We start from the raw sequence: 17,037 nt of genomic DNA on the forward strand, positions 1-17,037 counted from the left end.
CCTATGATCATCTCTCTTTCCCAGGATTCAGGCACTACAGATCAAACAGCCCCCAACCCACAGCAGCCCCCAACACAGACACCACAAAGCTGAGTTTTCACAAGAGTTTTATTTCTAGGAGAGGAAAACACAAAGCTGTTCAAAACAGAGGACTCAAGTCTTCAACACCTGAGAATGCCCCCAGCCTGCTTTGAGAGCTCCCTTCTGTTCTGCATGATCAGTGTAGTGTAAAGCAGCAGACACTCGGAGTCCCCAGAAGGTGAAACCTCTGAGGAACTCGAACTCCTGTGCTGCTTTCTGCACTATTCCTGAGAGCTCCTGCCTCAAAAGGCTGCAGTTCTCTCCACTACAAAGGTAGTGGGAACATCCCCATGGACAGACACAACATTTATTGGTTACCTAAGTGAGAGAGAACTTCAGCTCCCAAGCTCAGGGAGGCTGTCCTTCCACCTGCCCTTCCACCTCCTCAACCAGCAGGAGCAGGAAGTGTGAGCACCTGAGAGGACAGGGTGGTTACTCCCAAGTATGCAGATAAGTGCTCCACTGGTCAGTAGCCCTACAAAGTCTTCTATGTGTAACTCCTAAGATTCCCACAGCTCCTCCACCAGCCCATCTCTCAGGGTCATTTGCATTGATAAGGCATCATTTAATATTGCATAGTTCTACACAGGTCCTACTGCTTGCATTGCTGGTGCACATGGCTACATCACATTCCCAAAGCTGCTATTCCTACAGTCAATCCCATCAGAATAGGCTTCTCACAGTTCATCACGTGGCTTAATTTGGATACTCTGAGTAGCATCTCATTTGTAAGTACTACACCTAACTGGAGGGCTTGCAAAGCCTTCTACATCATGACCAACCTCACAGCTGAGCTGTCACTGTTAGCTGGAGCATGTCCTGGAAACACTGGAACACAGTTCTGCAGAGCACCTCTGCGCTGGTCTCTGGACACGACTTCCAAGAAGAACAGGACACCATAATCCTGTCAAGAGAGAAGAGGAGGTGGTGGCCAGGCCCAACTGCCAGGGGCTAGGAGCAAAGCCACACAAACTGCCCTCAGAAGCAAAAGACGCACTCCACAATCATCCTGCCTCAGCGTTCAGGAAGGACTTGGAGACATTCAAGACCAGACTTGAGGTGGCCCTGGGCAGTCTGATCTAGTTGGAGGTGTCCCTGCTCACTGGGATTTCCATCCAGGCTGGGGGTGATGACATTGAGAGCAGCCCTGCAGAGGAGGACTTGGTGGGGCTGATGGGTGAGAAGCTGGACAGGAGCCAGCAATGGGCACTGGCAGCCCAGAAGGCCAAGGGCAGCCTGGGCTGCATCCAAAGCAGTGTGGCCAGAGATGGAGAGAGGGGATCCTGCCCCTCTGCTCTGGGGAGACCTCACCTGCAGTGTAGTGTCCAGCTTTGGAGCCCTCAGCATAGGAAGGACAGGGAGCTGATGGAGGGGTCCAGAGGAGGCCATAACAATGATCGGGGGATTGGAGCAGCTTTGCTAGGAGGACAGGCTGAGACAGTGTGGGTTGTTCAGCCTGGAGAAGAGAAGGCTCCAGGGAGACCTTGGAGCTGTATTTCAGTTTCTGAAGGGGGCCTACAGGAAGGCTGGGGAGGGACTGTTCAGAAGGGCCTGTGGGGATAGGACGAGGAGCAATGGTTTGAAACTGGAGCAGGGCAGGTTTAGGTTGGACATCAGGAGGAAGTTCCACACAGTGAGGGTGGGGAGACACTGAAACAAGTTGCTCAGGGATGTGGTTGAGGCCCTGTCCCTGAAGCCATTCAAGATCAGACTCTGTGTGGCTCTGGGCAGCCTGCTCTAGTTGGAGGTGTCTCTGCTGAATGCAGGAGGTTGGACAAGATGAGCTTCGGGGGTCCCTTCCAGCCCAATGCAATCTGTGACTCTGACTCAGTGCCTTCAGGAAGGAGAGTGCTGACAGATGCTGCAGCTGATTTAAGCAGTACAGTGACACCTGCAGATGCTGTGGAAGCTGCTGCTCCTCTGCTGCTGCTTTCAGGTGCAGAGCACTTTTGTATCTGTTTACCCAATGAAAGGTAAATCTTTACCCAGCTCTGTTTATCTGAGCAGAGTCAAAGACCAAAGTGTAAACGGTTTGTGTCCTCAGCCTGCCTCAAACCTGCACACAACCATTACAGAGCTTCTGGAAGGAGTCACCCAAATCCCAGCTAAGTCACAAGCCAAGGATTTAGCTCAACACATTACCATCACAGCCCTTCAGGAGCTCTGCTCTGGAACCAATCCTTTTTGTCCATGAGAACAAAAACCCAAAGCTGGATCTTCTCAAATATTCCCATTGCATGAGAAGGGAAGCCCAAATGCTTTAGTTTCTGCCAAAAGGGAGCTGCTTCGAGGCAAGAGCTGTGTGTGCCACTGCCAAGACTGATGGACAGGGAGGTTTTCAAGGCCAGGATGGATGAGGCCTTGAGCAAGCTGGGCTGGTGGGAGGTGTCCCTGCCCATGGCAGGGAGTTGGGGTGGATGATCTTGAAGGTCCCTTCCAACCCCAACCATTCTGTCCAAACCAGCCATCTGCAACTTGTTCAAAGTTACCTTTGCAGGTTACAGCTACTGATCTCTAACCCACTGTTTCAGAGTAAGGTAACTTACTTTGTTGCCCTCTTCTTGCATCCTCCCCACGCTCTTCTTTCTGCTTCTTGCCAGAGTCCTGGAGCTCACTGCACCTCCACTGCCTGTGCTTCCTCCCACAAGTGCCTTCCCAGAACATTCATGCCTCTACACTCCTGTGTCTCACTTCTCAACCTCTTCTGACATGTTCAGCCATGCTTCCTCTGTCTCCTGGCTTTCCTCATTCCTTTCCCTTTGTGCCTGAGTCTGAACCATGCCCCAGATGAAATGCTTTCCTCACCTGTCATCTCTGATGGTGTAGAAAAAGCCATAGCCATGATCTACCATAGGTAGAGCAGCTCCATTCAGCCTGGTGTAGCCAGTCAGACTGGTTGAAAGCACAAAATTGCCACCTCCTCCACTGGAAGACAACAGCAAGCAACAGCAGCACTTTTAATTTCAAACAAGGGGACTTTCACAAGAGGTTATGTGGTCCTAGAGACCACGAAATCTTCTGTGAAGACCAGGATTTGAAGGGGGATCCAGGAGACCTGGAGAGGGACTTCTTACAAAGGCACAGAGTGACAGGATGAGGGGTGATGGCTTCAGACTGGATTGAAGTGAGACATGAGGAGGAAATTCTTGCCCATTAGGGTGGTGAAGCACTGGAACAGGTTGCCCAGGGAGGTTGTGGATGTCCCTCCCTAGAGGTGTTCAAGGCCAGGTTGGATGAGGCCTTGAGCAAGCTGGGCTGGTGGGAGGGGGTTAGGAACTGGATGATCTTGAAGGTCCCTTTCAACCCAAACCTTTCTATAATAAATCAGCAAGCCTAAGGCAACAGAGTCCTGAGAGCCCAGGCAGACACCCTCCCCAGAGAGTTACCTGGCTGTGAAGGCTTTGTCCACATAGAGTTCTGGCAGCGGCAGTCCTTCCTCCTGTGCTATGAGCAGGAGACCCAGCAGGTGACGGTCAAAGCCTACCAAAGAGAGGCAGGCTCTGCATCACCCACAGCTGCAGCTTCCCCTGATTCTCTGCTCCTCCTGGCCTCAACAGCTGAAGGCCAGAGAAATGCCACCCTCCCACACACCAAGACTCACACTGCAGCACACAAATCGTCTCCCAAGTCTTTGATCTAAAAGCCAATCACCACCTCCAGCCTGCACCACTGCCCAAATGCAGTAAGGCACATAAACCCAGCACAGCTCCTGGGGCAAACAGACACCAAGGGAGCTTCCATTTGAAGGGGGAGGAGTTCCACACAGTGCAACTGGCCCACTGGCAAGTCTGTGGACAAGGAGAAAAGGTCTGGATGTTTCACCAAGCAGGAAGAGCATGGAGGTTCATCAGGTGATTACTTCCCAGCTACTCTTTCTCACTCGTAGTAGCCACAAGCTCACACAGATGGGTTGGAAATGTCTGCCCCAACTCTACCCTGGCTTAAAAAAATGCATTTCTCTCTTTTCCAGCCCAGCAGATCACAGGGGATTCTGAAAAAATCCTGAGCTGGGCAGAACCCCAACTCCAGTACTGCCTCCAGTTCTGGTGTCCCCAGCAGAAGAAGGACAGAGCTGTGGGAGAGAGTCCAGAGGAGGCCACAAACATGATCCAAGGGCTGGAGCACCTCTGCTGTGAGGACAGGCTGAGAGAGCTGGGGTTGTTCAACCTGGAGAGGAGAAGACTCCAGGGGGACCTTAGAGCTGCCTGCCAGGACCTGAAGGGATCCTACAGGAAGGCTTCAGAGGGACTTTCCCAAGGGTGTCTAGAGACAGAACAAGGGGGAATGGTTTGAAGCTGAGGCAGAGCAGGGTTAGACTGGAGCTGAAGAAGTTGGTCATCAGTAGGAGGGTGGTGAGACTCTGGAATAGGCTGCCCAGGGAGGCTGTGGCTGCCCCCTCCCTGGGGTGTTGAAGGCCAGGTTGGATGAGGCCTTGAGCAGCAGAGTCTAGCTGAGAGGTGTCCCTGCCCATGGTGGGGAGGTTGGAGGAGATGAACTCTGAGGTCCCTTCCAACCTGAGCCATTCCAGGATTTTATGTGTTAGTAGACAGCAACCACAAGGGGAAAAACAAACAAAACCCCCAAAGAACTTTTGGCCCCAGAGTACCTTTTCCATTCTCACATTCTTTCCTCATTTTATTGTGCTTTGCAAATGCCTTCTGCATCAGCTGCAGCCGCTGGTAAGTCTGGGCAGAGAGGGAAGAAAGGGTTAGAAAAGGAACAGTCCAGGAACACAGAGCAGCAACCTGCTTCCCTTGCACAGCTTCTAGCCATTTCAGATAGAGGAAAATGAACTTGAAAGGTACCTTAGAAGCTTTCTCAAACCCTCTCCCAGAGCCAAATTCCTTCTTTTTGTTTCCTTTCTCTCTATTCTCAGAGAGGGGAAAACACAAATACAGCTTTTAGTGAAGGAGGCTGCTGAAGTGGGGCCAGGCCAACCTCATGAAGTTCAACCAAGTCAAGTCCAAAGTTGTGCACCTGGGTCAGGGCAATCCCAAGCACATGGAGCTGCTGGAGCAGGTCCAGAAGAGGACATGAAGATCATCAGAGGGCTGCAGAACCTGCCCTATGGGGACAGGCTGAGCAGCTTGGGGCTGTTCAGTCTGGAGAAGAGAAGGCTCCAAGGGGACCTGAGAGCAGCCTTCCAGGAGTTGAAGAGGTTCCAGGGGAGCTGGGGAGGGATTTTTGACAAAGCCTGGAGTGACAGGATGAGGGGCAATGGCTCTGCAGCACATGCCAGAAGATGTCAGGGAAATCTGCTCCTCAGGACTCTGGTTCTCAGCCCCCCCACCCCACCCCAACACTTCATGGCTGCCAGATCCCTAGCTGTTTCTCAGAAGCATTAATGACACAAAATCTCTGCAGTTCCTAATTGTGTCAAAGCTCTTCTCATTTTCTCAAGCTCTGAGAAACATGCAGCAAGGCCACCAGAAAGAGCTTGAGTACAGCTCTCATTGGCAAGAAAGGCCTGAGATGCTTTGCCAGGCAAGCACTAGAGGCTAACTGCTGGGAAAAGAGAAGGGCACCAGTTCAGCTCTTCAGAGACCAGCTCTGGAACACATCCCTGTTGCCACTAGGACAAAGGGATCCCAGTTTTGCTCTCAGACTCAACCATTGCCTGACTTCACTTGAAAAATTAACCTCCCAGCAGAGCCACTCCCCAGCAGGACACACTGCTCCTAACCCCCAGTGAGGCATGCAAAGAACCACTCCAGACACACACATTGAAAAGACAGGAGAGAAAACCAAGCCAGGCCAGCTCACCTCAGCCACCACAACCAGACTTCAAGCAACCCGACATTTCCCATCTGCCCCACTGGGAAGGGAACAACTCCCAGTCAGCAGACTCCAGAGAAAGGAGCTTTAAGCAGCTCAGACAACAGTCCTTCTAAATACATGATGCTTAAAGGAGGATTTCAGTACTTACAGTCTCAGAAGGATCCAGCATGGCCTTGCACCATTCCACTGCCTCCACAGTGCAGGACCGGAGGGTCTCGGTGCGGCCGTGGTAGAAGCGCCGCGTCATGGCCGTTTCGTAGCAGCAGCCTGGGCTGAGGAGACAAAGGAGGCAACAGTTTCTTGTTAACATGGAAGTATTTGCTCTATCAAGCAACAAAAATGCCCTGCCAAGTTGGGGCTGTTCATCCTGGAGAAGAGAAGGCTCCAGGGAAACCGTAGAGCAGCCTTCAAGTATCTGAAGCAGCTCCAGAAGAGCTGGGGAGGGACTTTTGACAAGGGCTGGGAGTGACAGGATGAGGGGAGATGGCTTTGAGCTGGAAGAGGGGAGATTGAGACTGGAGATGAGGAAGAAATTCCTGACAGTGAGGGTGGGGAAACACTGGAACAGGTTGCCCAGGGAGGCTGTGGATGTTCCTTCCCTGGAGATGTTCAAGGCCAGCCTGGATGAGAACTTGAGCAAGCTGGGCTGGTGGGAGGTGTCCCTGCCCATGGCAGCGGGGTGGCACTGGGTGATCCCTAAGGTCCTATACAACCCAAACCATTCTGTGAATCTAGGGCTTCTTCTGTCTCACAGCAAGTGACACAAGGGCACATCTCCTCAGAGGCAGCCCTTCCTAAGGGGCTGGGTTTTATCCCTCAGCTAGCTAAGGAGGTGTTCTTACCGTCCATGGCACTTGTAATAAGCAAGCTGAAGGGCAAGCTGCACAAAGGTATCAGGATGAAGCTTCCTGGCTCTAATCAAGGATTTGCCAAAGGATGTGAAGACATAATTCACCAGCTCCACCTCAGACACCTGCCACAGCAAAGGAGGGAAAGCTAGAGAAGCCAAGAAACATTACAGCTTGGTCCACCCCAAATAAAACACAACCTAAACCAGCTTTATCAATGATCTGGATGAGGGAATTGATGCACTCTCAGGCGGTTTGCAGGTGACACTAAACTGGGTGGCAGTGCTGACCTGCAGGAGGGCAGGAAGGTTCTGCAGAGGGACCTGGACAGGAAGGATCAGTGGGCAAAAGTCAGCTGTATGAGACTCAACAAGGCCAAGGGCTGGGTCCTGCACTTGGCTCCCAACAACCCCATGAAGGCTCCAGGCTGGGAGTGGCTGGAAAGTGCCCAGCAGAGAAAGACCTGGGGGTGCTGGGTGACAGCAGCTGCACATCAGCCAGGGTGTGCACAGGTGGCCAAGAAGGCCACCAGCATCCAGGCCTGGATCAGCAATGGTGTGGCCATCAGGAGCAGGGCAGGGATTGTCGCCCCAGACTCGGCACTGGGGAGGCCACACCTGGAGTGCTGGGGTCAGTTTTGGGTCCCTCACTCCAAGGACACCGAGGGGCTGAGCAGGTCCAGAGAAGGGCAAGGAAGCTGGGGAAGGGTCTGGAGACCAGAGCTGGTGAGGAGCCTGGAGGTGTTTAGCCTGGAGAGGAGAAGGCTGAGTGGAGACCTCATTGCTTTCTACAGCTCCCTGAGAGGAGGCTGGAGCCAGGTGGGGGTTGGGAACTTCTCCCTAGGATCAGGAGATAAGAGGAAATGGCCTGAAATTGTGCCAGGGAAGGATTAGGTTGGAGATGAGGAAATGGTCAGGGATTGGCACAGGCTGCCCAGGGAGGTGGTGGAGTCCCCATCCCTGCAGGTGTTCCAGAAATGTGTGGCCATGGCACCTGGGGACATGGTGTGGTGGCCATGGAGGTGCTGGGTTGATGGCTGGACTGGGTGATCTTAGAGAGCTTTTCCAACCCAAACAATTCTGTGATTCTCTAAACCAGCAATGTAACCAATTCAAGCTTGGTGTTAGGCCTCCTTATTTATCAGTTTATCAACATCTCCAGCCCTGCTCTCCAGACCAGCTGTAACCCTGTAACTAGGATGCAGACAATGAGGGCCAGAAGAGCAGCAGCAGCCAAGGTCACCTTTCTGTAGTACAAGTCCTTGGCACGTCCAATCTCACTGATCAGCTTCTGATCCACTGTGAAGACCAGCTCCTCTGGCCACGGAATATCCCTTACTTTATCTGATCCCTGGCAGGATGCAGACAGAAAAGAAAGAAACCAGAATGCATTATCCATAAGAAAAGACACACCAACTACTAAACTTCCAAGTTTAAAGGATGGATACCTTCCACCTTCCTTCATTTTCAATGATCTTCTTGTCAGTATAAGCCAACATGGTAATCAAAGCCATGGCATCAAAAGGAGCATGCTGGAATCACACAAGATAAGGTATCACAACATTTGCACAACTGCAAGAGCATCAAATTGATCTTTCCCCTGCCCCACTCGATTTTGCACTCTACTGCACAGTACTGGGCTCGTTTTTCTAGTTCCACAATGCCAGGTCCAACCCTGCTCTGACTGCTCAGGAGCCAGAGGGAGGCACCATGCCCACTGCTGTGGAAAAGCAGATGTCAGGGGACAGCCACAGTCTGGCCAGTCACTAATGAGTTTAAGAACACCTGAGTTTCAGCCCCACAGCTCTTCAAAGAGATACAGCATGAGAGGGGTTAAGTGTCAGCCTGCTTGTGTAATGTGGGGCTTGTCTCTGAAACTGCCTCACTAAACAGTGTGAGAGATAAGCTTGTGATTGCAGATCTCATGCTCTCAGTGCAGCTGTGGCGTAACACCAAGCTCTGAAAGCAGGCTGCTGTGGGGCCCTGGCCAGGCAAGGTGCCTGCTAAACAAGGCTGCACTAGAGAGGATCATGTGAAACATTTCAAACCAAACCCTAGAAGCAAGAAGTCACCAAATAAAGAATTGAAAGGTTCATAAAGGGGGGGAGAAAGTTCAACTCACATCACAAAAGGCACTGCAGATGCCATTGGCAAAGAGGATGCAGTTGTAGGATTTGTCTCCCCAGCGCACAGTTGGGTCCCCCAGCAGCCCCAGCCTGGTCAACTGGAGCAGAAGGCACACACACTGTGTTACAAACAGCACTGAGCACACCACCCACCTCTCACAATGAGCACAGCCCACAGGAGGACAGGGAGGCCACCCTGTCAGAGCAGACATCTTCAGCCAGATGAAGATGAAACAGGACTGCCAGCACCAGGGCTGGCATTAAAGAAGCTGAGGGCTGCATCTCTGAGGATGCTGCTAGGCAGAGGGCTGAAGGATCAGACAAGGGATTTGTCGTTGGGGCAGGATGAGGGGCAATGGATTGACTCTGGAAGAGGGCAGATTGAGACTGGAGATGAGGAAGAAATTCTTGACAGCGGGGAGACACTGGAACAGGCTGCCCAGGGAGGTTGTAGTTATGTCCCCCTGGAGGTGTTCAAGGCCAGGCTGGATGAGGCCTCGAGCAAGCTGGGCTGGTGGGAAAGGTCCAGGTCCATGGCAGGAGGTTGGACCTGGATATCTTTCAGGTCCCTTCCAACCCAAACCATTAGAAGCACTGTTTGCACATTTGCCTGCTTCATCTTCACAGATTGGGTTGGAAGGGCCTCATCCAGCCTGGCCTTGAACACCTCCAGGGAGGGGGCATCCACAACCTCCCTGGGCAACCTGTTCCAGTGTCTCCCTACCATCACTGTCAAGAATTTCTTCCTCATCTCCAGTCCCAATCTGCTGTCCTCATGCTCCAGTCCAGTAAGTGCTGCTCCTGCACATATGCACAACAATTGTCTCTACTCAGAAGCCCAGAAACAACCCATCAGAAACGCTCAGCTACCTCAGAGTAGTCCTCAGGAGTGGCGTGGGGACTGGCATCATCGAAGCAGACCACAAACAAACTGCTCTGGATCTTCTCCAGGTGAGTTAAGTTCTTTGGGTCAAGGCCAATCAAATATTCCCGTAACTAGGAAGCAGAAGATGACAAAGCTGGGTGAAATGATGCAGCTCCAGCCACCACAACACTCCCCTCTGCAATCAGCTCTTGGAAGCATTCCCACCTCTGCCCATTTTGTCCTTTCACAGCTTGTCAGGGCTGCCAGTCCTGGGCCATCTGGTTCACTGTGGCATCTTTTCTGTATATATGTGAGTTGCCTTTAAGAAGAGTTCAGAAACTCAGGTTAACAAAGACCACGTGGAGGGAAGATGAAAAGCACCCTTTTTATCCCTCTCTTTTTTACCAAGATGGAGTTTTGCCTCTACATTCAGGAACAGATTTGAATGTGGAAGGGCAGCTTCAGTCTGAATTTTGAAGCTCTGCTGTTGGTCACCAATGGTTAATTCAAACTGCAGCTGCCAAACTCAGAGATAAACACTCATGGTCCTGTTGTGTTGGCATGCACTTCATTTAAAACTAGAACGAAGCCTTCAGCAGTGCAGCTCAAACCTACAGCTCTGCAGCATCTAGAACAGCTCACCAGCTACAACTGCAAAGCTTCCACCCAGGACAACTCCTGCCATGTGAGCAGAACAGCAGCTACAGCACATCCTAAATGCAGAAAGGCAGCTACACAGGAACACTTCTCTTACCTCTGCCCTGCATTGTCCCTTGAAAGGGTTATTAACAGAGAGCTAACTCTGAGTTTGCAAATTCAGTTATTCATATCATGTCCTTCCAGATGTTAAAGAAGCTCCAAAGCTGACAGACATTTAACCTGCTTTGTCCTTTGCCCTGACCCTCTTGCCTATTAAACTTTACTGCTGATCATGAGCAGTCAAAACTGTAAGACATCCATGATGAGCTTATTAAAAAAGCCACCACCAAAACACAAACCCCCACCAAACCCACCCCATCCTGCCCTTTCACAGACAAAGGAAAGCTTTGGGGCTCTCTGGCTGTACTCCAGCTGCTCTTTTCTTTGTCACTTGCTTACTCTAACAGGTAAAACCCTGGCCATCAGAAACATGAACGCTGAGGTATCTTGATTATTGAAGCACCAGACTGCCAAAAGAGGGACTTCAGAGCTACTCCAACAGGCTGTTGCCCTCCCTGAGGAATCTGGGCATCCACCTTTTGCCAATTTCAATGTCAAGTCTTCTGCAGATGAAAGGCACAACCACCAAGTAGATGCATACAGATCCCTGATGGTTCACCTGAAACCACCTCCCCATGGGGCATCACAGCAAGACCAACAGAGTGCAAACCCTCGTGGTCACAGCTGCATTGACCCTCTGAAAAGCCAGCACCTCCATGTGCCACTAGCAGATAGAGCACAGCACAGCTTTCCACACATGCAATTGCACTAGAGCAGAAATCTAGTGTTTAAAGAACCAAATTCTTTTTCTCTGTTCCTTTGCAGCAGCTCAGGAAGGTGAAAAGAGCCACCAGCAGGGCTGGTGGCCACAGGTCTGGCCAAAAGACAAAGAATAAAGTGAAATGCTGCTGCAGGGCTCTGCAGCTAGCAGGATGCCAGACAGGATACCCTAGGGTTTGGGACTCTCCTACAGCAACAAAATTCCAGCCCCTCTACTCAAGGACCACAAGTGTGGTACTAGACTTTAATCAACATGACAGTGGAGCTTCAGCTTTGAGAAGGTTCAAGCAGCAATGAGACAATCATCAGTGTGGACTGGTCCTGAAAGGAATGACATTACTAAGAATTTCATGGCAAGAAGCTTCACAGACAAATGATGTTTCCTACTGAAACAACTCCATCAGCCCTTTAGTGTGATGTTCTGGGGGCACAAGATCACCAGGCTTTGGAGAAAGAGGCTGCCATCCACTGCAGAAGAATTTACACAAACCTCAACCTTCAACTACAGCAGAAGCTGCAGCCTCTCTCAACCCTAATTCTTTAGGGTGAAAGGGACAGGAAAAGAAGAACTCTTTTGGTATGCAGCTTAAACAGGACAGCTGAGTGGAAATGTGGTAGTTGGAAAACCTGAAGATCTCTGGAGGAGTCAGCATGTGGCCTTCATGCAGGGCATCGAACACAAACAGGCGGCCTCGGCAAAGCACCAGCAGGTGGGATGGGCAATCACCTTCACTCTCTGCAAGGAGACAAGAAACAGCACATGGAATGGGCCACCAGCACCAGCACAGAGTTGCAGCACCTCCCTATGGAGACAGGATGGGAGACTTGGGGCTGTTCAGCCTGGAGAAGAGAAGGCTCCAGGGAGACCATAGAGCAGCCTGCCAGTACCTGAAGGGGCTCCAGAAGAGCTGAGGAGGAACTTTTGACAAAGGCTGGGAGTGACAGGATGAGTGGTGATGGCTTTGAGCTGGGAGAGGGGAGGTTGAGACTGGAGAGGAGGAAGAAATTCTTGAGAGTGAGGGTGGGGAGACACTGGAACAGGTTGCCCAGGGAGGTTGTGGATGCCCCCTCCCTGGAGGGGTTCAAGGCCAGGCTGGATGGGGCTTTGAGCAAGCTGGGCTGGTGAGACGTGTCCCTGCCCATGGCAGTAGGTTGGAACTGGATGGTCTTGAGGGTGCCTTCCAACCCAACCCATTCTGTGATTCTCTGAAACAAAGAAGATACCCTATCTACAAATCCCTTTCTGGTCCAATATTTAGTCCTTACTAAACAAGATTAAAAGAAAGCCCTGCTTCAAATTGTGTGTTACCAGCCTGATGCCTCTCAGAAAAGCCAACCATATCCTGGGCAGAAGGTGGAAGGAGGGGATTCTGCCCCTCTGCTCTGCTGAGACCCCACCTGCAGTGCTGGGTCCAGCTCTGGAGCCCCCAACAGCAGGATCCTGCTTCCTTACATAAGCACTCAGCAATCAGCACTTGATGCAATGCTTCAGGAAGGAAGTGGTTGATCCCTAAAACAACCTCCCCAGCAGCCCATCCCCACCAAATCCTTTGTTTGCTTAATCCCCACGTTCCAGCTGCTTACCAGTTTTAAAATAACTGCTGAGGGAGTCTCTGGTAATCCCAGGAATTTTGCAAGTGGAGAAGAGCATCCGGAACTGGTTCATGTCCAGAACAGCATTGCCAGATCTCTCTATGGCCACCTTCTCTCTGCAGCAGTTAAGCAAGAGAGATGGTAATTAATGATGTGTGAAAATCAAGGTAAGACAGAGGCAGCTGGCAGTGCCAGGAACCCCTGCAATGACCACCAGCGTGTCTGTGCAGCTGCAGCACACACACAGGATGAGTACTGAAAATCACTCCAAACCAGCTTTTTTCACCTAAAATCAGCTCACTGTCCCTTAAAGAGCAGATCTCTTCCTGCAGAGCCTCACCTTCGCAGCATCTCCCAGAACCTCAGGGTGTGCCACACATTCACACAAGCTCTTTCTATCTGGGTGCCCTCTTTCGGAGGCCAAAAGTGCTCGATGTAGGGACCAGGCCCTCCTATGTTGCAGTGGATCTGCGTCGGGATGCGAAGGTCCAGGTAGGCCACGTTCAGCCACCACTCCTCCAGCTGAAAATCAAGGTTTGGCATCACAATTCACTTTGAGACATGAATTCCTTAACAACCACCTGGCCTTTCAGCTCCCTGACACTTTATGTTGGCGTTGATTTAGTATTTTGACTGGCAGTGCCCAGCCAACAGATAAGCTTTGTGCAAGCTGGGCTAGGAGGAGGTGTCCCTGCGCATGGCAGGGGGTTGGAACTGCATGACCTTTATAGGTCCCTTCCAACCCAACCCATTCTGTGAATTGATCAATCTATGACTCTATCAACACAGGAAAAGCATGGACCTGATGGAGTAGGTCCAGAGGAGGGCCATGAAGATATTCAGGGCACTGGAGCACCTCCACTACAAGGACAGGCTGAGGGAGCTGGGGTTGTTCAGCCTGGAGAAAAGAAAGTTCCAGGCAGACCTAACAGCAGCCTGCCAGTACCTCAAGGGGGCTACAGGAAGGCTGCAGAGGGACTGTTTGCAAAGGCCTGCAGGGACAGGATGAGGGACAATGGCTTGAGATGAGAGCAGAGCAGATTTAGATTGGATGTGAGGAACAAGTTCTGCACCATGAGGGTGCTGGAACACTGCATCAGGTCACCCAGGGAGGTGGTTGAGGTTCTATCCCTGGAGATACTGAAGGTGAGGCTAGAGAAGGCTCTGAGCAAGCTGCTCTAGTGGAGGATGTCCCTGCTGACTGCAGGGGGTGTGGACTGGGTGACCTTTGGAGGTCCCTTCCAACTCAAACCATTCTAGGATTCTGTGATTCTAGATTGTGTCCTGAACCACCAGCCTTCCATCAGCTCAAGGACGATGTCCTACACAGCACAATACCTACCCAATTCCTCCTGCTTTTAGCTCTCTCCAGTAATTTCTGATGCAATTCTTTCCCAATCCCATTTCCAAATCTTTTAACTGTCTCCTGGGTTCTCTGATATTCTTCTTCATTTAGGAAAGGCTTCACTGTAGGAAGGAAATGGTTTTGGTTTAGAGACAGCTGCATGCTGAGGTTTACTCCTGGATTCAGGTATCCACAGGCAAGGCAGTGAATGAAAATACTCAACATTAACTTTTCTAAAGCAAGCAGTTGGAGGACAAACACCTCTGAAAAACTGCCATTAAGTGCCCGTGTTCTAACAAGACATGAAATGTCACTTTCAACAGATACAGATGGCAGCAGATGAGAGCAGCTTCTGACCCCCTAGAAGGCCCAACAAGTATCTAACTCTTTCAGTCAAGAAGTTTCTTCTCATGTCCAATCTAAACCTCACCTGATGGTGCAAACCTGAGGCCATTTCCTCTCCTCCTGTCACTTGTTCCTAGGGAGAAGGGACTGAGTCCCACCCGGCTGCAGCCTCCCATCAGGGAGTTGCAGAGAGCAGTGAGGTCTCCCCTCCTTCTCTGCTCAAAGGTTACCTTCAGAAGCAGATTAGTCATTCTGACTCCAGAGCCCAGACAGCTCTGTAAGGTACCTTCTAAGCCACACTCAGTCCAGCTTTTCCAGTCGATTGGCTTTAAACAGAGAAGAGCTGTACCAACAGGCAACTGACTAATGTGAGGAGCCCTCCAACCAGTCCTGACAGGAATGACTCACAGCATCTACAAAGGGTCATCTGGAGGGGCTGAACTGCTCTTCAGCAGGACCTCCTTTTCTTCACTCACATTCACAGACTAAACAAATGCCAAGCTGTAGCAGTAAGAATCAGCAACTGAGTGTCCAGAACCATGCACTGCATATTCTAGGAGGAGAGACTGTGGCAGAACAACAGCCATTAGACCTGCTGTCCTCCAACCTCAAGGAACGTTGAAGGATATCAGCACTCAAGGCCAAAGATACAGAATGACTTCTGTGCAAAGAATGCAAGTAGGAAGTAGGAAGAACCTTCAGCATGGAATACAAGGCATGTGAGTATGTATTTATGACAAGAGAGATCAGAAAACCAGGGCAAACAAATCAATTACTACGGTTTATCACTCCACAGAAATATTAATCACAGACATATTAACCACAGAATGCCAGGTTAGAAGGGACCCCAGGGATCATCTGCTCCAACCTTTCCAGGTGATGGTGGAGTTCAGCTGGGAGAGGCAGCTGGGTTTACACAGCTAAGCTGCAAAGGGCAGCTTTGCTACTGCAGGCTCACTACTGCACAACATGGGCTCTCCTGCAGAGAGTTTGGGCACAGCTCACACACACCACATTTCTCCTCTACACCAAGCACCTCAACATTCTGCTTCCAAAAGCATAGGGAACACCAAAGAAAACCTCAGTTACTATCTCTGGGCCATCCCACCATACACAGAATCAAAGGGAACAGAGGGAACTGAGGATTTCTCCGCTGGGAAAGGGACATTTTGGTGCAGTGGGTTCCTGCTAAGCAGAGAGGTGCAGGTCTTGCTCTGTCAGCATTCCTGTGTTACAGGTAAAACACAAAGCAAATGTCCCAGAAAATAAAAGCTCAGTGTCTCAGAGCTCTGAAAATTATGAAACACAGGAAAAGAGTATCAAGATAGCAGGCCATGGATCTTTGTCACCCCCAACATACAAAGCCTGCTGTGAACAACGTAACACCAACCAGTTTACAAACAGCTGGACACCTCTGATGTCTGCAAAGCTTCCCTCCTGTGATCTCCTTCACAAAGCAACTGTTCCAAGGCAGAAATTACCCAAACCACCCAGCTCTGCCTTTGCCTTCTGCTGTACAGTTAATGGTACCAGTGAAAAACAAGAATGTGTATGAAAAAGTGAAACAGCTTTTTTTTTTTAACATAAAGATCCTGGGCAAATACAGTCAGAAACAAGGAAAGTAATTATTAAGCACCACAAAATTTGTAGCTGGAGAAATAGCTTTTATTAGACTAGCTGGTATGGCTAAAAACAAACAAAACAAAACACCTAAGGGGGTCAAAAACTCAAACCAAGAAACACTCAAACTGAAACAGTGAACCTTCTGACATGCCCAGTTCCCTTGAAGCAAGGCACATAGGGGTAAAATGACAGAGGTTTACTCAGGTTGCTTTGGGCTTTTCAATCTGAAAAAGCCTCTTTGGCCCCTAAACTTGCCTGGCTCCCCCAGCCCAAATCCACCAGCTGGTTCCAGCTCTGCAAACCACAAGCATCTCCAGATGCTCACAACAGCAGATGCCACACTCCAACATGAAACCATTACCTGCTTCAAGGTATTTACTCAAGGATTCATCAAGAGGAGGCACTGGCAGCGAAGGCAGAGAATCCTGGTACTGGAAAGTTTTCTCCTCAGAGGTTTCCAGCACTTGCTTCTCCATGATGCAGCTCTGCACAACCCAGGCAGCCTGTTAAGGAAGCTGAGGTTAGATGACTCAGTCACAGATTGCATTGGATTGGAATGGACCCTCCAAGGTTGTCTTGCCCAACCCCTGTGCAGTCACCAGGGACATCTCCAACTAGATCAGGCTGCCCAGGGCCACATCAAGTCTGTTCTTGAACGTCTTCAGGGATGGGACCTCAACCACATCCCTGGGCAGCCTGTTCCAGTGCCTCACCACCCTCATTGTGCAGAACTTCCTCCTGACGTCCAACCTAAATCTCCCTTGCTTCAGTTCAGTCCACTGCCTCTCATCCACTCACCACAGGCCCTTCTAAACAAGTTCCTCTTCAAATCCTGGAAGGCTGCTCTAAGGTGTCCCTGGAACCTTCCTTTCTCCAGGCTGAGCAGCCCCCACTCTCTCAGCCTGTCCCCAGAGCAGAGGAGCTCCATCCTCTGATTATCTTGGTTGCCTTCTCC

The 17,037-nt window shown here is 50.7% G+C and overlaps 1 protein-coding gene across 1 annotated transcript; it reads right to left on the bottom strand.

The window, feature by feature from the left end:
* Positions 1-240: 240 nt before the first annotated feature.
* On the bottom strand, positions 241-16,585 carry CROT (carnitine O-octanoyltransferase). The gene is made up of 16 exons (XM_009908011.2): positions 16,444-16,585; positions 14,112-14,236; positions 13,110-13,291; positions 12,761-12,885; positions 11,804-11,912; positions 9,923-10,016; positions 9,703-9,828; positions 8,829-8,930; positions 8,155-8,238; positions 7,950-8,057; positions 6,702-6,832; positions 6,008-6,131; positions 4,688-4,766; positions 3,468-3,561; positions 2,887-3,006; positions 241-985 (listed from the first exon to the last, which is right to left on the bottom strand). Exons 1-16 carry the CDS (start codon positions 16,556-16,558, stop codon positions 865-867), a joined length of 1,839 nt encoding a protein of 612 aa, XP_009906313.2. The 5' UTR covers positions 16,559-16,585; the 3' UTR covers positions 241-864.
* Between the last annotated feature and the right edge of the window lie 452 nt (positions 16,586-17,037).

Source organism: Dryobates pubescens, chromosome 4 (assembly GCF_014839835.1).
Source record: "Dryobates pubescens isolate bDryPub1 chromosome 4, bDryPub1.pri, whole genome shotgun sequence".
NCBI lineage: Eukaryota > Metazoa > Chordata > Aves > Piciformes > Picidae > Dryobates > Dryobates pubescens.

Coding starts and splice junctions, on each gene's coding strand:
- CROT (XM_009908011.2), bottom strand. CDS start 16,558: ATGGAGAAGCAAGTGCTGGAAACCTCTGAGGAGAAAACTTTCCAGTAC. Junction 10,017..11,803: donor ACTCCTCCAGAGATCTTCAG/GTTTTCCAACTA, acceptor CTCTTCTTAAAG/GCAACTCACATATATACAGA. Junction 4,767..6,007: donor TGCTGGATCCTTCTGAGACT/GTAAGTACTGAA, acceptor CTCTCTGCCCAG/ACTTACCAGCGGCTGCAGCT.